The sequence below is a fragment of the Mauremys mutica genome, chromosome 4 (assembly GCF_020497125.1).
Source record: "Mauremys mutica isolate MM-2020 ecotype Southern chromosome 4, ASM2049712v1, whole genome shotgun sequence".
Taxonomy (NCBI): Eukaryota; Metazoa; Chordata; order Testudines; family Geoemydidae; genus Mauremys; species Mauremys mutica.
The window spans coordinates 128,121,002-128,145,353 of NC_059075.1; the positions used below are offsets into that span (position 1 = coordinate 128,121,002).

At 53.7% G+C, this 24,352-nt stretch overlaps 1 protein-coding gene across 1 annotated transcript in view; it reads left to right on the top strand.

Annotated features, from left to right (window-relative positions):
- Positions 1–24,352, top strand: part of LGR6 (leucine rich repeat containing G protein-coupled receptor 6) — a 103,529-nt gene that overhangs the window by 39,032 nt on the left and 40,145 nt on the right. Inside the window, exons 3-4 of the mRNA XM_045012298.1 lie at positions 1,652–1,723; positions 22,002–22,070. Of these exons, the coding sequence (XP_044868233.1) occupies positions 1,652–1,723; positions 22,002–22,070 (141 nt within the window). The remainder of the gene's footprint in view (positions 1–1,651; positions 1,724–22,001; positions 22,071–24,352) is intronic.

Below are 24,352 nucleotides of genomic sequence, written 5' to 3' on the forward strand. Positions count from 1 at the left end.
TAAATCCAGAAGTCTAAATCTGGAAGTAGTTCCATCTTTCTGCGAGCAAGAGCTAATAAAGCTGTGACTGTAGACATCATGGCACTGAACTAAAAGACCAAGACTCATGGGGCTCAGAGGTTTTATTTTCTTTGTTTCGAAAACACTTCTAGGTAAATGCAGCCTGGATTCCACCCAGGCATTGAGCTCAGTGGGGCAGGGGAGGCACATGAGGACAGGGCTTTGGGCCATAGTCATTGTAACATTCATTGCAGAAGAAGATCTGTGCTTAGTCTACTTGGATCCACCCGTGGGGCCTAATGCTATGAATGGTTGTTGAAGGTGCTCGGCCGTATAGGGCCCAACATGAGTTAGCCGTGTTGGCTTGAGCTTTTCAAAGCCCAGGGCTTCCTAGTAAAATGAATGGGAATTGGGCATCCAAGCCCACTAAGGAGCTTGGGAAATCTCTGCCTTAGATCCCACAGTGGTGTGAACTGCACGGGACGCGTGAGCTGGGCAGGAAGCTCTTTTGTCCGTGTTGCAGTTGTGCAGCTTGACGCTGAGTGGTTGTGCAAACTGAGTGTCATTTGCCAAGAGGTGTATGGCAGGAGAGGCCGTTCACAGGATGGTGTCCCAGAAAGGGCCAAATTAGAGATGGTGCGTGGGAGGGTGCTGAGCTGCTGTAACACACGCTATCTTCTAGCCCCAAGTGTCTCGGCGACACTGGCTTAGGCCCCTCCAGCTCGCTCAGACTCATTTCTGTGCCTTTCTCCTGAAGGGGAAAGGGCTCCAAGAACCTCCACCCGGAGCACATGCCCCCTTTTCCCTCCACCCCGGGCACACCGGGAACCTGCATCACTCAGAATGTAGGCAGCTCTCATTTCAGCAAAGGAAGGGCTGGCAGGCTCTTTACCTCTGACCTCTGGGGATTTACCACAATGGACCAGGCAGTAATGTGGGGTTTAAAGACTTTTCCATGGTAAAGGGAAAAGGAAATGCCTGAGTAAGGGCTGGAACTGGGCCTATTGTGGTAGAGATAACGTTAGAGATAGCGGAGGGCACACCCACTGACTAAGAAGAAAATAGGCCACTGAGCACTGGCTTTATGCTGTATCATCCACCTCAGTGGTTATCAACCAGGGATCTGGGGCCCCCTGGGTGGCTGCAGGCAGGGCTCAGGGGTTCCGCCAAGCATGGCCAGCCTTAGACTCGCTAGGGCCCAGGGCAGAACGCCAAAGCCCAGCTGCTCGGGACTGAAGCCAGGGGCCCCAACACCCGGGGCTGAAGCAGAAGCCTGAGCAACTTAGCTTCATGGGGGGCCCTGTGGTGTGGGGCCCAGGCAATTGCCAGGCTTGCTACCCCCTAATACTGGTCCTGGCTTTTATATGCAGAAACCAGTTGTTGTGGCACAGGTGGGCCGTGGAGTTTTTACAGCATGTTGGGGGATGGGGCTCAGAAAGAGAAAGAGAACCCTTGATCTACCTCGTTCTTGTTTGCTGCACTCTGTGGCCATCCTGAGAGCCTAGTGGTTTAGTGACTCTCTGCAAGGTGCCCTTCGTGCGCGAAGCAGCACTCAGCTCTCTCAGCGCCCCTGCGCCATCACCTCTCAGGGGCTGCTGGAGAAAGGCCAGTTGAGTTTGGCCCCATTTAAACATCTCCCTTTTCTCTGCAGGCACCTGCACAACAACCAGATCCAGAGCCTGGGGATCAACAGCTTTGAAGGGCTGCACAGCCTGGAAACTCTGTGAGTGGCCCGTTTTCTCTTCGGCAGGGAATAATGCCCATTTTCTCTTCTCTGGATCCCTGCCAGCTTGCTAGCAGTGGAGCCAACATGGGTGCTGTGTGTATCCATGCCAGGCCCAGGGGCGAAGCGCAGCTCAGGTGCATGGGGATGGGGAGTGTGCATTGGAGGGGCGTTCCAATTAAACATGGGGTTCCTGGAAGGAGCTGGCGTGTTTTGCAGCCTGTTTGCTGCTTCGTGTTATGTTATTTTGCTTCCTTCTTGTAACAGCAGCCCCTGGAGGAAAGTGCTTTGAGACTGAGCAATTCCACCCGGTCTCATAGCCCGTTAGCTGCTTTCCAGCTCCACTATTCCCCCACAAACTGAAGGGCCTGGCATGCATACAGCTGCTAACCAGGTTGGGGAGCCAGACCAGGCCCCTAACACCAGGGCCGCCCAGAGGATTCCGGGGGCCCGGGGGTCTTCGGCGGCGGGGGGGCCCTTCCGTTCCGGGACCCGCCGCCAAAGTGCCCCGAAGACCCACGGTGGGGGCCCCCCGCTGCCGAATTACCGCCAAAGCGGGACCGCCGCCGAAGCGCAGCCCGGTCTTCGGCGGTAATTCGGTGGCTAACTCCCATTGGGGCCTAAATACCTTTGAGGAGCTGGGCTGTGGTCCCTAGGTGTGGTCCGCAGAGGGCTGGGGGCAAGGCAGTCTCAGGAAACGTCCTCCCTTGCATTTGGGCCGACAGAGCCCGAGGCACCCAGAACAGGGAGGAGGGTGTTAGACTTTGGTACTGGTGGCTTGGTCTCCTCCGGATTGCCACTGGAGGTGTCTGTGTGTACTTATAACGGAACCACGAGGCACTCAGTTACCATGGCGGTGGGCGTGGGGCGTGTACCGAGAGAAAGAGAGGCTAGGTTAGATTCTAAGACAGGCACATTATAGATCAGTGAAAGGAAACCAAGTTGCACATGGGGTGAGGGGAGGCCGCCGTCAACGTGACGTCTCCACTGTCTGAGTGTTCCATGTGTGTCCCTCACCATGGCATCTGATCCCCAGCCCGGCCTAGGGCCTGCTTGTGGCTATTCTTTGTGTTCAACTGTTTGCTTGGATGATGTCAGTGTAGACCAGATGGAACCGTCATGGATTACAGCCTCCCCAGTCCCCTCCCCTCCCCCCAAAACATAACACCCAGTGTAAAACAGAGCGGGGAAGAATCAGAGACCAGCTGGGAGAAGAGAGATCTCTGTGCGTACAGCTCATTTCCCACTGCCGGGGGTTTCTGGGTGTGGCGTGCAAAGCCAGAGTAGCTTGCTGTGACGATTGCATGGTGGAGGCATCAAGGCATCTCACATTAATGGCCAAGAGCCGCCCACTGGTCAGCCGGCTCCAGCTATTTCATTGTCCAGATTCGTTTCAAGCCCCAGGTGACACCTTTCCTTGGACTGGCATGTGCATTGTTCCAGATTCCCATCTCCCTTCAGGCAGTGCCATGGGGACAGAGTCTAGCTGTAAAGTAGCTGGTGGAGATGGGAGAGGGGCGCTCCCTGCTGGCACATATGCCCTAGGAACCACATGACAGTGGCATACGTTACACCAGCCTCCTGCTCAGGCCAACCTGGGGTAACCCAGCCCAGCTGGCTTTCTGCCCCCTTTCCTGTGCAGAGCTCAACATCGGGAGAAAATTGATAGTATCAAAGTCCAGGAGACCACTGATCCCGAAAACAGGTGCAGCATGGGACTAGGCTGAGCAAGCTCCCACCACTGTCCTTCCCCACGGCTGGGAGATCCTTCTCTTTGTCTCCCTCATCTCCTGCCCCCTCAGGGAATTACCAGTCAGGCATCACCTCTGCAGCTGGAGATTCGTTGCTTTCTCAACTGATCCAAGGAGCCCTCTTGTTGCGTCTCCTCCTTTCTTCCAGGCTCCTACCTGGGGTGCACAGGAGTGAGGATAAGGAGTGTGCCCAGAGCTTCTGCCCATGCACGCCCCTTCGCTGTTGCAATCGCAGTTCCTGAGTGCACCAGTGGGGGGCACACCTTGTCCCCCAAAGGGCAGGGCTGGTCCATTGGTGCTGGCGCTGCACTCCACAAAAGGGGTGTAGCAGTGGGAGCCCACCCCTTGCACTGTGGGGTGCTGTGGGAGTGTTCTGTGGTCTGGCCACTAGACCACACTGCCTCCCCTTTGGACACTTCCTTTAAACTTCTTCCTCTTGCCTCCAGTACAGGCTGGGGATATTTTGCTAATCTCACATGTGGTCTTTAACCTATTTTTCAGTATTTCATGGGCCAAATTCTGCTCCCAGTTATTTTATGGGTGTAACACTAGTGAAGTCAATGAGATGGCCAGGGTGTTGCTCAGAGCAGAATCTGCTCCTGTGTTTCCAAGAGGTGTGTTTTATTCCATTGCGGATATGGAGCCATGTGCCCTGTTGTTATGGCTATTACTTCTAAAGCTCAGCAGGGGTAAAGACATTTTGGGTGGGGTTTTCAAAGGCACTTATGGGAGCTAGTTACCCAGCCCCCAGAGCTGGAGATTCCCCACCACGTCTAGACAGCTGGATTGGCCAGGATAGGCGGGGAGAGGGATTGTCCTTTGTAAAATACAATCAGATCTTTTAAATCAGCAGTTCTCAAACTGTGGGCGGGGCCCCAAAAGTGAGTCACGACCCCATTTTACTGGGGTCATCAGGGATGGCTTAGACTTGCTGGGGCCCAGGGCCCAAGCCAAAGCCCGAGGGATTCAGCCCTGGGTGGCAGGGCTCAGGTTACAGGCCCCCTAGCTGGGGCTGAAGCCCTTGGGCTTCGGTTTTGACCCCTTCCCCACCTGGGGTGGTGGGGCTCAGGCTTTGGCTTTGCCCTGCCCCTCCCCGCCACCTCCACCTCCTGGGGCGTTGGGACTCGGGCGGGTTCAGGCTTCGGTCCCCCCTCCTGGGGCCGTGTAGTAATTTCTGTTGTCAGAAGGGGGTCGCAGTGCAATGAAGTTCCCGTTTTAGATTCAAAAGAGAAATGGTTCTGATCGCTCTGTGCAGTCCCTCCGCAGCTCGGAGCCGGGGGCATTCAGGAATTCTCCTCTACGTGCCCAGTCTGTGCACAGACGGAACACAGTGAGAACTCCCTTTGGGCAGACACTGCTGGAAAGAGGTAAAGAGAAAGTGGGGTTGTGAGCTCCCCTCCTCTGCCAGCCTAATGAGTAGTGCCCCACAGAGCCCGGGCAGCCGTGCATTGCCCCCTTCACAAGGGGTGTGCAAATGGCACAATAGAGCAGCAGCCCCCCTATCCCAGCTGCTCAGGAAGGCGCAGACACCAAAACACGGCAGGAGAAAGCGGGTAGATGCAAACGTTTGCCCCACAGCCTTTCTACTCTGATGTTGGTCTATCTCCAGTTATTACTCTCGAAGGTTTTCATGTGAGCCACTTACTAGAAGGGTATTTCCCCCTCTGGCTAGCCCAAACCTTCATTATTTAGACATCTCTCATGCAACATAACAGGAGGGAAGATAAAACCTCTATCTCTCATGTGGTTTGGCATCCGTTCCAAGCCTCTTGGAGAAACCCAGTGAGGCGTGTCTGCTAAGACTCCCAAGGAGACCAGGGGTAAATCGCAGAGCTCAAGAGACCTTATGTGCCACATTCTTTATATAGCACCTTTGGCATGAGTATGAGAAAAGGGTAGTATTCCTTTAACTAGGTTGTGAGCCCTCTAATGGTGCTCACTGTGTTCTAGAAGCTGTAGTTAGGCCTGGCATATATATTGTGTATCGTTAGTAAACACACTTATTTGGACTCCACTGGGCTGTGAATTTTCTGCGTGGTATGATGCTGTGTAAAGAGCAAACGCTGCCTCCTTAAATGCCAAGGAGCTGGGCAAGAGTTACTAAGAAAACAAGGAATCACAATAGGAACAACAGAGGGCGAAAGCCAGCAGCTGGTAGCTCCCCCTGCAAAGGCAAGGCTGGCTTATGGGGAGAGGAGAGGGCAGAACCGTAGGGCAGGAAGATTTGGATTGAGCTGGCAAGAGGTGAAAGGAAGGAGCCAAGTGGCACTAAGGAAAACCAGGAGCTTTAGAAAGAGCAGAAGTGAGGAATGTCAAAAGCCAAGATGCCAGCCACAGCGTTAGCCTGGGTAGCGAGTCCCATTGGCCTTGTAAAACATACCCCAGAACGTACCGCGTTTGGGGCTGTAAAACACAAACCGTACAGCGCCGGGGCGACGCACACACGTTAACTCAAGTTTCAATCCCCCCAGCCCAATTCTGCAGCTGCCCGTCCCCCCCGCCCCCTCCCCCACGCCCCAGAGCAAGGGAAGCGTCTCTTGTTTCTACAGGGACTCATTGTTCTTCACAGGAGCCCACACTGCAAAAGCCCCAGGGAGGAGGCAGCTGAGGGAGGGGAGAGATTTTTGCCTCCATCCTCTTATGATTTTGCCACAGAGAAGACAAAGCTTCTTATACCAAAGCTGCAAGAAGGGGCGTTTGTGGCCCGGGGTGCCGGCTCCCGTCCCATCCGTGGCAAGGAGATGGGTTTCGGCAAGCCGGCAGGGCCTCTGATACACTAATAGGGGAGAGAGGTGCATTCCAGCATGTCTGCGAACTTGGATGCCTCTCAACTGAAAATTGGCTTTGGCTGGAACCCTCGAACGGCACCGTCTGACAGGGAAAGGGGCTTGGCTCTGGCGTGCCCACGGGCCTGCGGAGCTCATGGGCCTCCCTCAGCTCCCGGCTCGCTTTACACTGCAAACCAGGCAGTGGCTGTGCGCACCTTGCTGTGCGTTATGGCTGGTGCTGCAGGCCGGCCTCAGGGCCGGCTGAGATCGGGGCCCTGTTGCACTGGGCACTGCCCCAAAGAGCTCACCCTGAAAATAGACCTGGCAGGCAAAGGGAGGGGAAGGGGTAGGTCACTCCGGCACAGCGGTGTCAGGTGCCATGGCTCACTGGGGGAGGGATGAGCTTACTGGACAGAAAAGGGAAAGGGGGACCTAGCAGGGAGGGGAAATGCAGAGTAGGGGAGCAGCGAGCATGGTAAGAAGGATAGTTCTCAATGGGTGTTTGCAGAGCACTGTCGAAGGGCTACAGAAGTGACCTGAGAGAGAGGGGGGTGAAGAAGGCTGGGGAGCAGGCAGTGCCCTGGGGCTGCAGGGAACAAAGAGGGCAGGAAGAGCAGAGATGGTGCATGGAGTCGCAGGAGAGAGGGGAGCAGAGGGGAAAGGAGGGGAGCGAAGAGGGGATGGGGCAGCCCCTTCCAGGCAAAGGAGAGGCAAGAAAATTAGAGGCAGAAAAGGCAGCGACTGTTGTGGAGAGGGATGGACTCTTCTGTGTAGCTGGGAGAGGTGGCTCTGGGAGGGGTTCAGATGCCAGGGTGATGGGCCCAGCCTACAGACCTCAGTAGACCTGAAGAGAGAAGAGGGGGATAAAGAGACAGGGGAGGGGGAAGTGAGGAAGGACCCTCCCAGCAGGGAGGTGAGCGAGGGGTGGAGTTATGGCTGCTTCTTTCCTGCCCTTCGGCATAGACATCCAGCATCTCTGTATGTGAGGCTCACTCAGGGGCAGCATTTGGAGCTTTCTGCTACGATCTCACCGGCTTCTGCAGATCCTGCAGCTAAATCACTGGAGGGAAAGGTAGCAAATAAGCTACAGTCCTCCCAGACGCCCCTGGAGCTGCCTGGGGAGCACCTGAGCCGTGGCTGGAGGAGAGGGACTGGTAGCAGCATCCGGTATCAGTGTCTCCTGTCCTCCCACCTCCACCGACTGTGGTAAAACTGGGGGAGGCAGCGGCCCCCAGCCTACTGCACCCTGGAGGCCTGTGGGTGGAGATGGCTTCCCCCTGCAGAGCTGGGGTGGGAGGAGAGGTCCCCAGGCCACAGCTAAAAGGGAACATGACCAACAGCCACGCCTTTGGCCTGAGCTGCTCTCTGATCCCCCTTACAGACACACACCCACGAACACCAACACATGCACACTCACCCTATGCATCACACACACACAGCCCCCCTACACACAAACACCAACAATCGCACATGCGCCCTGTACACCACACGCACACACATCCTATGCATCCCCATGCACACACACCAACACACGCATATTCCCCGCCCCCATGTACACACACATGCCAGTCCCTTGTTGAAGCACACGTCCCTTCACCCGCTAGCATGGACCGCACAGTGCTTTGCAGGACTGGTGGTGGGGCTGTCCCTTCACCCATCTGTAGAAGGCCACAGAGAGTCATGCATTAAGTAGCTGCCCCATTCCTGCCCCATCCCCAGGCCTGATCATACCACCAGTGCCTCCATGCAAGCCCCAGGATGCTGAAGTCTTTCCTGGACCCAGGACTCCTCACTGGTGTGTGCCTCTCCAGCACTTTGAATCAGTGGTTCCCACCCAACGTGGAGCACGGGGCAATGTACACAACGCCCTGCGATCAAGCTTCATCCCACCTGCCTGGGGTGACCTGCTTGTTCCCCATCTCTGCAGCTCCCCAGTCCCTGACACTTCCTCCTCTAATCACAGATGGGAGATAAATCACTTGGAGGGAACAAACCTTCCCTTGTTTAAAAGCCTTTTCATTAAAAAAAATAATGTTCATAAATTAAAAACGTCTCCCGAAAGGGCTGATCCCAAACCCACTGGCCCCAGGCATCAGATCTGCCTAACCTTGCCTCACAGGAAGTGCCCTCACCGCAGACTTTCACAACTCGCTGCTCCCATTATGTGGGTAATTAGACGGGCTTTGGAAATGCAGAAAGTAGGGCTGGAACCTACTGATGCTGCTGAATGTTTAGATTTTCTGTGGAAGGGGGTGGAATATGCCCTGGGCCATGAAAGCAGGAAGGAGGAAGCTGGGAATCTTCCAGCCGAGACCCCCACAGGGTTGACTTAACCCTTTCAGGAACATGGGGCACTTGTCACTGTCTGGGAGAAGCCGTTTGCCAAAGGATGCCCAGGCACTAGAGCAGAATTTGCCTTCCCCAGTGGTGTATGGGAATCCTGTGCCATGCACACTCGGGACCCCTGGACTGCGCACAGTCATAATCCTTGGGCCGTGCACAGTCTGGACCCCTGGGCCATGCGCAGTCAGAATCCCTGGGCCGTGCAGTCAGAATGCCTGGGCCATGCACAGTCCAGATCCCTGGGTCATGCACAGTCGGGACCCCTGGGCCATGCACAGTCTGGATCCCTGGGCCATGCACAGTCAGGACCCCGGGCCGTGCACAATCTGCAGATGCAGCTCTAGATAGTCTGCAAAACTTCAGTGTGCCTAACCCTCCATGCCCTGGTCCCTGAGCATGTGCGGATTTGCAGCATGTAGCAGTGGGGAGCATGCGCTGTCCTCTCAGATACTACATTTCTTAGCACTCATTAGCAGCTATCATCTCATTCTCCCCTCAGTTTCGCCGGCAGAGCATTCAAAAACAAAATTGCTTCTCCTAGAAACCTGCCACCCTAGGCAGCTGCCTCGTTCGTCTAGCACTAGAGTGTCCACTGTACAGTCAGGATCCCTGCGACATGCAGTCAAAATTTGTGGGCTTTGCGCAGCTTTCTGCGGTGGAGACCCACAGCTCTCGCTCCCTTCTGACCAGGGTATCTCTAGGCTAAAGAGTTCCCTGCCTTCGCTGGGTTATTCCCTACAAAAGACAGTCGGCCTAAGCAGATCTACTTCACTTCTGCCCTCAGCCGGTACGCAGTGTAATTGTGCCAGTTACAGGTCACCACAAAGTACATCCTTTGCAAGCACATGTATTCCTAGGGCAAAAGCCCGTAAGGTTTCTCTAGGCTATTGCACGTTAATGACCCCAACTTGAGACATCTCCTGCCTGATTTCAGAGGTGCTGAGCGGCCTCGTCAGGTCCAGGTTGAGCTGTGGGCGCTCAGCACTTCCTGACAATCAGTCCTGGAGGGCCTCGCAATTTGCGCACCTAGAAAAGTGAAGCACTCACCTCCCATGGCCCCTGACAAAGACTTTGGCTTAGTCGTGGGAACAGCTGGAGAGGGGTTGTTAGCAGCAGGGCAGTTTAGGGGCATAGGGTGACATAGAGAAAGGGGAAATGCAAGCAGAGCCAGGGAGACAGGCCACCTGTCAGGGAGTTCCCTTCCACTAGTACAGGGTGAGTCTTCAGGGCCACTGCCTGCCGGGCACAGCACCCTGGGGGCTGTGTAAATAACCACTAATAACGAGAGTGGGAGCTGGGGAAGCCGACCAGAGAATGCACTGTAGCATCGGGAGCGCTCCTGCTGAGCGTGCCATCTGACCCGTCTCTGATTTCCATGGGCCCTTTGCTTCCGGCCTGGCATATATTGGACATATCTGAGGGCACAGACTGAGCCTCTGGCTTCGCTGATCCAGGGCCATTAACACCTCTCCTGCCTCGGGATCTTTGGCAAGGCCCCTTTCATAGAATCATAGAATCTCAGGGTTGGAAGGGACCTCAGGAGGTCATCTAGTCCAACCCCCTGCTCAAAGCAGGACCAAACCCAACTAAATCATCCCAGCCAGGGCTTTGTCAAGCCTGACCTTAAAAATCTCTAAGGAAGGAGATTCCACTACCTCCCTAGGTAACCCATTCCAGTTCTTCACCACCCTCCTAGTGAAAAAGTTTTTCCTAATATCCAGCCTAAACCTCCCCCTCTGCAACTTGAGACCATTGCTCCTTGTTCTGTCATCTTCTACCACTGAGAACAGTCTAGATCCATCCTCTTTGGAACCCCCTTTCAGGTAGTTAAAAGCAGCAATCAAATCCCCCCTCATTCTTCTCTTCTGCAGACTAAACAATCCCAGTTCCCTCAGCCTCTCCTCATAAGTCATGTGCTCCAGCCCCCTAATCATTTTTGTTGCCCTCCGCTGGACTCTCTCCAATTTATCCACATCCTTCTTGTAGTGTGGGGCCCAAAACTGGACACAGTACTCCAAATGAGGCCTCACCAGTGCTGAGTAGAGGGGAATGATCACATCCCTCGATCTGCTGGAAATGCCCCTACTTATACAACCCAAAATGCCATTAGCCTTCTTGGCAACAAGGGCACACTGTTGACTCATATTCAGCTTTTCGTCCACCGTAACCCCTAGGTCCTTTTCTGCAGAACTGCTGCCCAGCCATTCGGTCCCTAGTCTGTAGCAGTGCATGGGATTCTTCCGTCCTAAGTGCAGGACTCTGCACTTGTCCTTGTTGAACCTCATCATATTTCTTTTGGCCCAATCCTCTAATTTGTCTAGGTCCCTCTGTATCCTAGCCCTACCCTCCAGCGTATCGACCACTCCTCCCAGTTTAGTGTCATCTGCAAACTTGCTAAGGGTGCAGTCCACACCATCCTCCAGATCGTTAATGAAGATATTGAACAAAACCGGCCCCAGCACCGACCCTTGGGGCACTCCACTTGATACCGGCTGCCAACTAGACATGGAACCATTGATCACTACCCGTTGAGCCCAACCATCTAGCCAGTTTTCTATCCACCTTACCGTCCATTCATCCAGCCCATACTTCTTTAACTTGCTGGCAAGAATACTGTGGGAGACTGTATCAAAAGCTTTGCTAAAGTCCAGAAATAGTACATCCACTGCTTTCCCCTCATCCACAGAGCCGGTTATCTCGTCATAGAAGGCAATTAGGTTAGTCAGGCATGACTTGCCCTTGGTGAATCCATGCTGACTGTTCCTGATCACTTTCCCCTCCTTTAAGTGGTTCAGGATTGATTCCTTGAGGACCTGTTCCATGATTTTTCCAGGGACTGAGGTGAGACTGACTGGCCTGTAGTTCCCTGGATCTTCCTTCTTCCCTTTTTTAAAGATGGGCACTACATTAGCTTTTTTCCAGTCATCCGGGACCTCCCCCGATCGCCATGATTTTTCAAAGATAATGGCCAATGGCTCTGCAATCTCATCGGCCAAGTCCTTTAGCACCCTCGGATGCAGCGCATCCGGCCCCATGGACTTGTGCTCGTCCAGCTTTCCTAAATAGCCCCGAACTACTTCTTTCTCCACAGAGAGCTGGTCACCTCCTCCCCATACCGTGCTGCAGAGTGCAGCTGTCTCCACATCCTCTGTCACTAGGTTCACTCCCTCATTCAGCAAGGGGCCCACACTTTCCTTGACTTTCTTCCTGTTGCTAACATACCTAAAGAAACCCTTCTTGTTACTCCTAACATCTCCGGCTAGCTGCAACTCCAGGTGTGATTTGGCCTTCCTGATTTCACACCTGCATGCCTGAGCAATATTTTTATACTCCTCCCTGGTTATTTGTCCAATCTTCCACTTCTTGTAAGCTGTTCTTTTGTGTTTAAGACAAGCAAGGATTTCACTGTTAAGCCACTCAGAGGGAGCTGGGCTATGCCCCGGTTTCGCTTTGCTCTGGAATATGCCCCCAAGGCAGATGCAATATTTGGGGACTGGGAACAAGGAGAACCCCACATGGCACAAGCAGCACTGGAGACAGTAAGCTTGACCCACTGGGTCACGTGTTCCACCCTGAGCTGCTCCTGCTGGTGGAGATGTTCCATGTGGGGGTTCAGGATGATGATTCCCATCCTGAGGGGTAACTGCTCACCCTCATTGCTATTTCTTTCCCCCTTTGGTCTGGAGGAACCCAGTCCTGTCCCGCTGCCACCTCCCCAGTGTGACCCCCGTCCCATCTCTCCAACTCCCCAGCATCACCATCCCATCCCCTCCAACTCCCTTACATCATCCCACCCCATGTGTGACCCCATCCCATCCCCCCAGCATTGCCCCATCCCTTCATCCCCAACTCCTCAGTGTTAGTCCATCCATTCCCCAGCGTTACCCCATCCCAGCCTCCCAGCTCTCCAGCTGCTGAGCTCATAACAACCAGACCAAGGCCAACAATCTCCCCAAAGATGCCCTTCACTCTCAGAGCTGCTCTGACATGGCTCCTTGTCCCCTGTGCTTCATCTTGCTGGAATTCCCCTCCAGCCCTGTGCAGGCTGATGACCTTGGCGCTGCCTGCCAACGAGTGGCTGACTCAGGGCAGCTGCTCACGCTGGAGGAATGAGCCCTCTGTTCCCAGAACATGTGAGCGTGAAAGGGAGGAAGAGTCAGCACAGGCCAGAGCGGTACCGGAGAAAGGCAGGCTGTGGGCAGACAGGTTCCACCATGCATCTCTCATTGCACCCGCAGCTCTGCCCACGCACCTTGCTCCTGAGTGTCAATCTCCCTGCTACTCCAGTCTTGCCTCCCTCCCTCCAACTCTGCACACGTCCCTCAGTCCCACGCTGCAGCCCCCTCTTTTCTCCCTGGCCTGGGTTCCCCACACACAACTCTGCCAAGGCCCCTCAGTCTTGTGAACCACAGCCCCCTGCTAGCCTAGTCCTGGGCTCCTCATGCACAGCTCTGCCAGTGTCTCAGTCCTGCCCCGCAGCCCCCTCTAGCTCAGGGTTCTGCATGCACACCCACCCCTCAATCCCAACCCGCAGCCCCCACTGCCGAGCCAGCCCTGACCTTCCTCTCCTGAGCAGAGTGCAGTGCAGGGTGCAGCGTTTTAGTAATTTGCACAAACAGGGGTTAGTATGAGCCCCCCTGGCCCCTAACTCATTTCACAAATGACCAACGGGCCATCGGGCTTTGAGCCCATGCCCCTCGGGATGGCGGAATGCAACAGCGCTCGGCACGGCCCAGCCCCCATCATTCGCCACACGATTATAGTCTGCGAGCTGAATCACTGAGGTCCCCATTGCTTTGTGCTTTGCGGTCAATTTCCTTTGTGTCTTGTAAGTGCTATGTGCTTGTGTCTGCGGGACCCCCCACGAGAGCCCGCCTCTCAAAGGCTTATGTCCAGCTTGTTAAATAAATCAGTTGGAATTGAAAACATATTTAATTCCGTACCTTCATCTGTTACAGAACAGACAGAAACACTGGTTGGAGCAGACACATTCTGGGCATTGCTACATCTCTAAATAGGGAACAGAGCCCTGCTAGAGAGGGACTGGCAGCTGGAGATGGATAAGGCAGGAGCTACAGACAGATGCCTTCCCCCTCCAGTATAAGTTTCAATCCTGTGTAAACCCCTGGACAGTGACGCAAACACTACACGAGGCAAAGATGGGGCTGTTTCCATGCACGGCTGGTAAGAATAAATGCCTGGATGGAAGAAATGCTTCATACTAGCCAAGAAGCTGGCGCTGGGGAGCTCTGGCCAGCTTTCCCCAAAGCCAGACGCTGGGTGCTTGCTCTGCCAGAGGTTTGCTGCGTTCTGCGTAGAGGGAAAAGGTTTGCACAGGTGAGAAACAGCCAGTCCCATTCTCCCCCCTGCAGACTCGCTTCTTCCACAAGCAGCCAGCCAGGCCAGACGGCACATGCTAAAGCACCTCCCAGTGCAGCCTGCATTCTGTCTCTTGCGGAGCAACAAGCATTGGTTGGTGCCAATAGGGGATAAACTCACCTCTCCCCCAGTGCACATGTAAGACTTCAGTAATGGGTCAGCAGGGGCAGGCTGTGATTGCTGGTCCAGTTCCTCCTCCTCCCGCCAGCCCCTGGCTGTAACCTGGCAACAGCCAATTTTTAATTTTACCCTATTTCCCACCCTGACCCTCTGGGTTTATCTCATGCACCTGTTACATCTTGTCCTTTAGCCAGCAAGTTCCAAAAAAGAACTAGATAAGTTCATGGAGGATAGATCCATCAATGGCTATTAGCCAGGATGGGCAGGGATGGTGTCCCTAGCCTCTGTTTGCCAGAAGCTGGGAATGGGCGACAGGGGATGGATCACTTGCTGATTACCTGTTCTCTTCATTCCCTCTGGGGCACCTGGCATTGGCCGCTGTCAGCAGACAAGATACTGGGCTAGATGGGCCTTTGGTCTGACCCACTATGGCCGTTCTTATGTTCTTTTGACTGTCACTCACCACCTGGCACCATGGTGCCCAAACTAGCTGTGGCCTCTAGATGCTACCACAACATAAATATGAAATCATCATCATTGCTGGCAGCTTAATGGGACTGGATGGGCCAGGAATGGGCTACTTCCGGGTTGCCAGTTCAACTCTGGCTGTGGCTGCTTGCAACCCAAAGTTGCTGTCATCAGATGTTGGTTTGGTGGCCTCTATGAAATGAGCAGAGGCCCTGAACCTTCAGTCAGCTCAGTGTTTAGTCCCACTGTAACAAGGAGCTGTAGTGCCTGGGCATTTTGAAGGGAGCCCTTGTGTTTTTCTAAAGCCTATGGAGCAGTGGCACTGACTACACCTTTAAGTAGTCATCTCTGCACTGTATCAGCATAGCTTTGCTGATGCTTGCCAGCATGCGGTGTGGGCAGACCACCCGTGCTGGCATCCTAATCTTTCTTGTTATTCACTCTTTGGATCAGGATTGAGTGTCTCTCTCTCAAAGCTCAGCCAGAAGCTATGGGCTTGATGCAGGTGAGATTCTCTCACCCTGTGCTATGCAGATGATCATAATGGGCCCTTCAGGCTTTAAATCTATGAATTAGTGATGCTTGATTTGCTCACCATAAGCAGGGCCGCAAGCACCACCGGTAACCCAATTTGCCCGCAGTCTGGTTAGCTGCCAGTTAGGTGCACATGCCACCATAACTCCCTAGAAGCATGTCTGGAGTTGCACTAAGCAAGTCTCCTCATCTGCTGATGGAGACTCCTGGGAAGTTCTAGTGACATCCCAGACTTTGCAGTGGGACTGAAATAACCAGCAAACTTCTCACCTCCAGTTTCTAATCTTATTCCATCAGCAGGTTTATTAGCTGCAAATCTGTGGTGTTTTGTGGCTTATGGAAGAATTTATAGTTCCATATAATTTTTGGTTTTGGCTTTCTTTGTGGAACCACTAATAGCCTCTAACAGGCAGAAAATTGAGTTGCACTTATCTTGTTCCCCCCACCCCTTTTTCTTTTTTTCTGGCCTATTTTAAGTGATTAATAGTTCCAGGCTGCGCATCGTCAGTTTCAAATCGCCCTGGCAGTTACTGTCTGACATAAGGGCTGCACTGATGTCAATTTGCTTTTATGTCTAAGTAAACAACAGGGTTGGTTGAGATCTTGCAAATCTGAAGCTAGAGGCGCTCTATAAAATGAATAATAAATAATGTCCCGCCCAGCTCGTTATGGCTCCAGCGGATGGCGGGGGGAGGGGTGACCTTTAAGCGCTTTTGATTGTAACTAAAGGAGCAGACGCGATCACCTTCAAAGTCCAATTGCGGTGTCTGGAGCTGGTGTCTTGGAGCTCGGCGTAAAGAAGTGGTATTTTTATTATAATGTCTCTCGCACGCCATTCCCCATAACGCTTGGCAGGCCAATTTGGCTCTGTAAAGCCCTTGATCGTGGGCAAAACACCCTCCTGTGAGGCCTGCATCATTTATTCCTTACATGGAGCTCAACTCGTACGGTGCTGGGGAGGATGGGAAAGGGATGGTGTGTCGGCATCTTCGCATCAGACAGGGTGCGCATGGTATCTCCTTTCCCAGCTGGGGCTGTAAGGAGAAAGCCGCCCACCACCCAGCAGAGAGCACCCGGCTCATGCAGTGGGTGATGTACAGAAGCTGAATACAGACCTGGCAAAACCAAGAAGGTCGCTTCTCCCTCCCCTGAGCCAGGAGGAGGCTTTGGCCGACCCAGGTAGCCACGGCAGCACCCAGCTGTAGTACAGTGCCACCTGGTGGCAAGCATGGGCTTTTGCAGCCTTCCCCATGTCTTTGCAAGGACGGAACCCAATGATGTGAAGATGAGAAAAAACTTTAGCGAACTAATTATTAACCCTTCTGAACAAATTTTAAATACTGAGGGAGGAAAACAACTTCACAAGGTGTTTTATAAAGATTTTTCGCATGACACACCCGGCTGTTATCAGTCACTACAGTACAAGATCACTCGCTCTCTCACTCTTCCCTAGGGTGACCAGACAGCACATGTGAAAAATCGGGACGGGGGGTGGGGGGTAATAGGAGCTTATATAAGAAAAAGACTGAAAAATTGGGACTGTACCTATAAAATTGGGACATCTGGTCACCCTACTCTTCCCATACACCCCATCCATCTATCTGTCTGTCTCTCCTTTTTATACTGAAATCATCATCATGGTACCTGAGTACCTGAGCTCAGAGTGCAGGATATGTCACTGAACTAGATTTCCATCAGTTTTTAGAAAACATGGCTGAGATTCCCTTCTCTGATCTCTTTACACCACATAAAAGGGCTGGAGGAGTATAAAGGGGCCCTAAAATCTCTGAATCCAGCCAAGGAAGGATCCCCCCAGCACAGGCACAATGGAAGGAAACCATAACAATGCTGCCTTCTGAGGCTCCCATCACAAGCCTGGCATGGAGCTGGGGGTGAGGTCACGGCACACAGCACTGTGGAGATGCCGGTGACCCTGGGGGCGGCTTCTGTACCTTTGACATCCTGCCCCCCCCCCACGCACTCCCTTCCCCTCAGGCTGTACATTCTGTTCTGTACCTCTTAGAAGCACAGCTCAGGATCCCTGGGAGATTAAAGCTAGGAAGGTCCCAGTTCTGTAGCCAGGGGTGACTTCCTTCAGTGTCTGGCCAATCCTGGCTCTACAAAAAGGGCCTCTTCAAGTCTAGAGACTCTGTGGGTGATGCCGTGTCCCCACTGAAGTCAATGCTGAAACTCCTACTGACTTCCCCTAGGGCCAGGCTTTCCCCATAGCTGCACCCAGTCCATCTTTTCCAACAGACAAACCAGAAGAAGAATTAAAGTTCTGTCACCCACAGGAAAACCAAGACAGGTTAGACAGGATGGACCAAATTCATCCCTGGAACAAAGGCAGTGGCGTTACACCTGGGATGGAATTGACCCCAGATGCTGGGCTCATCTGTATGGAGACAGATCTCCTGCTGTGTCTTTGCAGAATTAGTGTAGCTGAATATTCAGCATTGTCTCCCTCTCGCACGGATCATCACTTCTGCAGCTCCTGAGCTGAGGAATCTGGGAAGTACCTGTCCTCTTTGGCCAACGCTATTGCCAATATGTGCCTTCGTTGTAGGTCATTGGCGTCCCATCAGCAGGGCTCCATGTTGGTCACAGGGGTCACAGAAGTCTCAGATTCCATGACGTCCTGCAACCTCCGTGACTTCTGCAGTGGCCAGTGTGGCTGACCCCAGACTGCCCAAGCAGCTGCTCAGGTGGCCCTGGGAACAGCCACACTGGCCGCTGCTGGAGCAACCCCATCCCTGGGGCCAGCCGCACCAGTCACTGCTCTGGCGGCCTGTCCCCACCTGCTGGTGCCGCCAGAGCTCCCCCAACCAAGATTCAAGGGGTATTTATGGTATAAGTCATGGACAGGCCATGGGCCATGATTTTTTGTTTCTTGCCCATGACTTGTCCATGACTTTTACTAAAAATACCCGTGATTAAATCGTAGCCTTACCCATCAGCACTCCCAGCAATGGGGAGGGGAGTGTGTGCTGATTTGCCCTCTACAGGAGCAGAGGCAGGGTTTCCCATGCCAGGGACCTTCTCACTGAAAGGTAAGTCTAGAGGTTTTTCTCAACAGTTACAGGCAGGCTTGCGTGAGTGAGGTATGAGCCACACTTGAGTAAGGACTTGAGGAACTGGCCCCACATGGGCGGGGTGGGGGGACAATCATGGAAGTGAAAATAACTCTCTGTTTATTGGCCTCACTGAATTGAGTGAGATGGAAACTCAGTGTGGATCAGCATTTTCCAGAGTGGGGTGCACCCCAGAGATGGACCAGCCAGAGGGGCGGGGCGGGAGGGCGGGATACATCGAGATGGGTAGGCCTCTAACACCACATAGCGGAGGTGCAGGAAGATGCAATTGGTTTCTTCTTCCAGGACGGAGGCTCTTGGGAAACACTGGGGCAAAAGATAGCAGGATCCTTTAGAAGAGTCCATCGTCTCTCCCAGACAGCCCAGGGTTACCTCCAGTCAGACCAGAACAGCACGACTGCACCTGGGTCTGCTTCAGCTTCCCTGCCAGCACAATACATGGCAGAGCTCAGGGGTGGCTCGTCTACCCAGAGGTATCTGCTGAATACAATACACCCTGTATCTGCCAAGTATTGACAGGGGAATCCGGAGATGCCTGCAGTGTTGGGAAGAAAGGGTGTATTTATTCGGGAGGAACTATTCCTGTACATACTTGCAGACACATTGACGTGCAAACAAAATGTTTAGTCTGCTGATGAAAGAGAAGGGAGCCTGTGTAATATAGACTGCCTGAGAGGGGAATAAATTGGAAAGGAAATACAATTTCAGAGCAAGAGAGGGAGCAAATATTAGAGCTTGTTGAATTATTCCTTGCAAATAATATTGGCTGCAAATTGAGGTGCTTTTTTTCTGCTAGTGACTCATCCGGGAGCCAAGCCTGGTTTCTGCTGGGAAGCATTTTCCTCCTGTTGACTGCTCACAAACATACCAGCTGTTCATTGGGGTGAAACTCACCCCTGTGCAGGGGCTTAGCCACCACTTAGGACCTGTGAAGGCTGGAGCAGGACTGAAGCGGTGGCTTGGCCTTGTGCTATCTGATGCCCAGTGGGGAATCCCTCCCGATTTGTTTTCCATGATGTCATTGGCCACATAAGCCCCATGGTATCGTCTCAGCTCCCTTATTAGTTGACTGAAACTTTTTAAGTGAGAGAGGTAGGCTTGTCCACTGGCAAGAGCACTAGCATAGAATTTGGGAGTCCCTGCTGTGCCATAGACTTCCTATGTGACCTCGGGCAAGCCCCTTTGCTGCTCTGTGCCTCAGTTTCCCTATATGTACAATGGTGACAATAGCCCTGCTACATGGGGTTGTGTGAGGGTAAATATATTAATGACTGTGAGGTGCTCAGATACTCTGGTGATAGAGGCCAGCGAAGTACCATAGGTTGGATAACAGGTAATGCTTCCCCTCCAATAACAAGCAGTATGAGCAACAGAGTCAGCCCACTTAGTCCTGGACACGTTACCTGGAGCAGACTTGATGGAGAAACTGACCCATTACATGTACTGACCCGTGAGCTCAATGCATGGCTTTAATGGGTCAAACCAACCCATCCTTGATTGACAAGGGAGCTCTCTTAACTGACCTGGTGTGGTTCAGACTTAGGGATAGCATCATCATGTGCATCCGCCCCTTGGTTTGTGTAGGTAGCGCTCAGTGAGTCCAGTGGGATCCCCACCCAGGCAGCTCAGGATAGACTTGTAAGTGTGGCAAGACGGTAGAGAGCATGAGCCCAACAATGGGCCCTTGATTGTCTCAGGCAGCAGGACAGCTGTGTGTCCTGTTGGAAGGGGTAAGGCGGCCAAGGATTAGGGAATTTTTAGGCTATTTTAATTCTTTTCTTTTCCATGTCACTGAGTCAGGCTTGGCAGCAATGTCACTGCCACAAGTACAAGCTGGCCTGATATCCTAGACTGGGACAGGGAATTACCATGTAGGGGTGGGGGCAGAGGGAGTTAGAGGGTAATTACCATGTAGGGGAGGGGCCAGGGGAGAATTATAGGGTAATTACCATGTAGGGGCGGGGCCAGGGGAGAGTTACAGGGTAATTACCATGTAGGGGAGGGGCCAGGGGAGAATTAGAGGGTAATTACCATGTAGGGGTGGGGCCAGGGGAGAATTACAGGGTAATTACCATGTAGGGGTGGGGCCAGAGGAGAATTAAAGGGTAATTACCAGGTGGGGACCCAGGGGGTGGGAGTTAACAGGTAATTAGGCAGCAAATATCATCTCATTGCTGTAAATTCATGGTTCTTTCTGTCTTGTAACCCACAATTCAGGTTTGATGTAATTACTTTGGGGATGATTACGTGTAATTACACAGTAATCTGCAGGAGCCAGTAATTACTCTAATGTTCCAAGGGATTCACCTCTTAAAATCCAGGGAGTTACCTGCCAGTAGAAAGGAGTCATGCTGTGCATGCCTTGCAATGCTCAGTACTATGGTCTCTCAGTGCCCTGGCCTGTAAAGGATCAGTAGGACTGGATTGTACCAGCTCAAGGTGGAACTGCTTCTCCACGGAGAGTATCAGCTGCATTATAGCCCCATTGCCAGAGCTGAAATGCCAGGACAGACTCCCCTCTCCAGAGGCAGAATCTGCTCCTGTCTTCGGCACCTTTGTTAGCCACCCCCAACCCTACTCTCTTCCCATTGTGATTGAGGCAATCCCAGCTTCAGCAGGAAGCTGGGACAGGGAGCGGACCTGGCATGGGTGGGACACGGACTGGCAGAGGGGTCCCCAGAAGATGTATGAAATGGACCTGAGTCTAAGTGAGCCAAAGCCCACTGAAGTCAATGGGAGACTCTCCACTGATGTCAGTAGAGTTGGATCAGCCCCTAAGCTGGTGTGACTATACCTTATTCCTTCCCCCCACGCCTTGTGCAACACCAGTTCAGACCCCATTAGAGTCTCAACCACCGGCCACCATTTAACCTGCATCTCCCACTCCCGCATTACCGCTCACACTGCCGCTCAGACGCCCAGGGAGGGTAAGAGAGGGCATCTCACGTGAGGAGAGAGTAGCAAGATGAGCAGCTAACTGGAGGATGTGGGACAGTGCGAGCGAAATGAAACCAACCCCCTGCTGTAAGTTCCATCTAGCACCTCTGCGAGCCAGTTACGCAAACTCCCCTTCCTGTGCACACCAAGTGTCAGTAGCTCTCCAGGAGTCTAACCACCCCCCAACCTTGCGCATCACCTCCACATACAGCTCAGGAGGTCCAATCCCTGTTCCAAATGCATGAGCCTCAGGAGTTAATGCTGAGGCTTCCTCAGAGCCTGTTGCATCGCGGCGGCTACTGCTAGCTGGGCTGAGCACCTGGGGGCGAGCAGCACAGCATTCCTGCTGGACAGCCCCCTGTTCTGGAATCCCCTCCTTCTTGCACGCCACATTTGGTGGCTGGGAGATGGGGAGCAGAGAGGTGGAACGGCAGCTGCTGTTTGTATCTTGTTTTCGTAAACATGCCCAGATGTGGCCCCGGAGGGCATGCGGCAAATGTCTATAACTACAATAGCATGTGAGAGCAAGACTCCAGGAGGGGCGGGCAAGGGGATCGGACACAGTGAAGATAGTGAATCAGCCCAACTCGGGCCAATGCTGAGGACTGTTGGGGGGCAGGAGGCGGGGGGGAGTGAGGATTCCAGACAGTCACATCTTCTAGGCAGCCAGAGCCTGGCCTGGCCCATGCCTGACAATGCCCCTAGCTGGGAATATTCCTGCGGCAGGAATGTGTGTTGTTTCCAGACGTTGGTGGCTGGATCGGCACAGCTGGAAAAACCCATCTCCGATGCTTAATAACCAAGTTTCCATCCCTCTAGAGCACGGACATGCTCCACTGCGCTCCTACAGCGGCCTTAATGACTGCTTTTCCTCTCTTTCTTTCAGGGACCTGAACTATAACAAGCTGTTGGAATTCCCAGTAGCCATCAGGACGCTAGGCCGCCTGCAGGAGCTGTGAGACATCCTAGTTATTGCATTCCAATTGAATTCACGACAAGATAGTACCCAATAAAGGGCCGCGCCTGGCCTGGGCTGGGGAAAGCAGCCACATCAAGCCTTCATGCGCTTCCTCCAAACTCCTCCCTACTGTCTCTGCGATCCCCATTAAAATAGCTCTTTCCTCCCCACCGTGGCAATACATGCCTCACGGGGCCTCATTAGCATGGAAAGAGCATTTCTCCAGTTGTGACACCAGCAGGCCAGCGGTGATGGGTTTTAACAGATGTGGCCTCTGGCAGAATGCAGGGGGCGGGGACCACCAGGGCATGCCCACATGGAGCCGGGAAGCAAGGATGAGCACTCCCCCCAGCCTCACAGCCCCCCAGCACTGACTGGCCTTGGCCTCCTTGTAGGCCTGGCTAAGGACCTGAACCAAAGCCCATTACAGCCATAGAGTTTAGGGCCAGAAGGGACCACCAGATCATCCCTTAGAGGACCTCCTGTCAATGGGAGATGCTCCGTTGACATCAGTAAGGTTTGGATCAGACCCTAAGCTGTTGTGACTGATTCCTTAGTCCCTCCCCCCACAGCGCATTTCGCCCACCTAGTCTTGTTTAGAGCCCCAGCTCTCACTGACATCCACCCCCAGGATTGGGCCCATAAAGGCAGCGTTCCCTTGGAGTTAGCCTGGCGCTTATAAGGCAACCCCCTGCAGCAGCTGCTATTCTCAGCCCCAGCAGCGCCTACAGCTTCCTCTAGCACCCACAGAACCTCTGGGTGTCCGCACCACACATGGATGACTCCCCTCTGACCGGCGGGGCTGGGGAAGGATCAATATGGCCCAATCCTGACAAACAGACAAAGAGGGTCCTTCCTGTACTGTTTGGACATACATCTCGCCTGTGCAGCCTACCACGTGCTTGTGTCTGTCCCTCTCAGCACCAGGCCTGGGAGCGACCTTTGGCTGCCAAGAGCTGTGGCAGGGTGCGGCAGCCTGTTCCTCCCATCAGTATGATCTGTGCTATTGTCCCCTTTTTTCCTTTTCCTCCCTCTTACCCAGGGCCGGCTTCAGGCACCAGGAAGCAAGTGCTTGGGGCGGCCAATACAAAGGGGCGGCACTCCATCCGCTACTGGGGCGGCATGTCCGGGTATTCGGCGGCGGGTCCCTCAGTCCATCTCTTCCTCTTTGAGCTACCACCGATCGGCTTTATTTTATTTTTTTCCTTTGCCACTTGGGGCGGCAGAAAACCTGGAGCCGGCCCTGCTCTTACCCCAAGCATCTTCCACCCCCACCTCGCCCGCACTCTCCTCCTGCCACGCCTACTCCTGCTCTATATTGCCCGCTCAGTTCTTTGTCTCCCGCTGCGACAGCCTAGTGGCCCTGTGCTATGCCAGCCCCCTCTTGGCCGCACCGGTCACACCCGTGCCCAGAGTCGCCGTCTGCACATATACCTGCCTATGTGTGGGAGGGTCGGCAAGAGGGGCTGCTCACTGAGTGGCTTCAGGGAGGCTATGGTGGCCACATCACTGTCCGGCAGAGCAAGGGGAATGTTTGTGCTCGCCCAGCCTGCTGGCAGGGTCACCAGCTCAGTTGGTCAGTGGCTCCACGAGGGGGCAGAACTATTGTCCGTGCAAGTGCCAGGGAGGGGCCCTGAGACAGGGATGAGCCCATTTTGCGGAGAACCCTGGTTATTTATCATCACTGAGGTTCATTCGTGGTGATGTGGGGGTGGGGGGCCATGGGGACAAGAGGCAACCCCATTAGTATTTTGAGGAAGGGTTAGGTGGGAGAATTTGTTTTGGTTGGCCGGAGGAAGAAGAATTCCCTGGGTAGGAGGAAGATCTCTCATAGTAGAGCCAACAGAGGTGAAAGTAAGCCCCGGTACAGCATACCGGCAAGAGCTGGTGCGCCGTGCCGGACTGGACTGGCTTCCCGGGCGGTGATTTAAAGGACCCAGGGCTCCAGCCGCTGCGGGGAGCCCCGGGCCCTTTAAATCACATCCGGAGCTCCAGCAGCGGGGCTCAGGCAGTGCTTTAAAGGGCCTGGAGCTCTGTGGCAGCTGGAGCCCTGGGCCCTTTATTTCGCCCCAGGGCTCCCAGCCGCCTCTGCAGCTGGTAGCTCCGGGGTGATTTAAAGGCCCTGGGGCTCCCAGTCACAGCCGGAGCCCCAGAGCCTTTAAACACCTCTTCCAGTTGAGGTCACGCCCCCACTCAGGACTCCGGCCAGTAAGTCCTTTCAGTTACTTTCACCCAAGAGCCAAAGGCAGAGCTAGAGCCAACATCTGGAAGCTGAAATC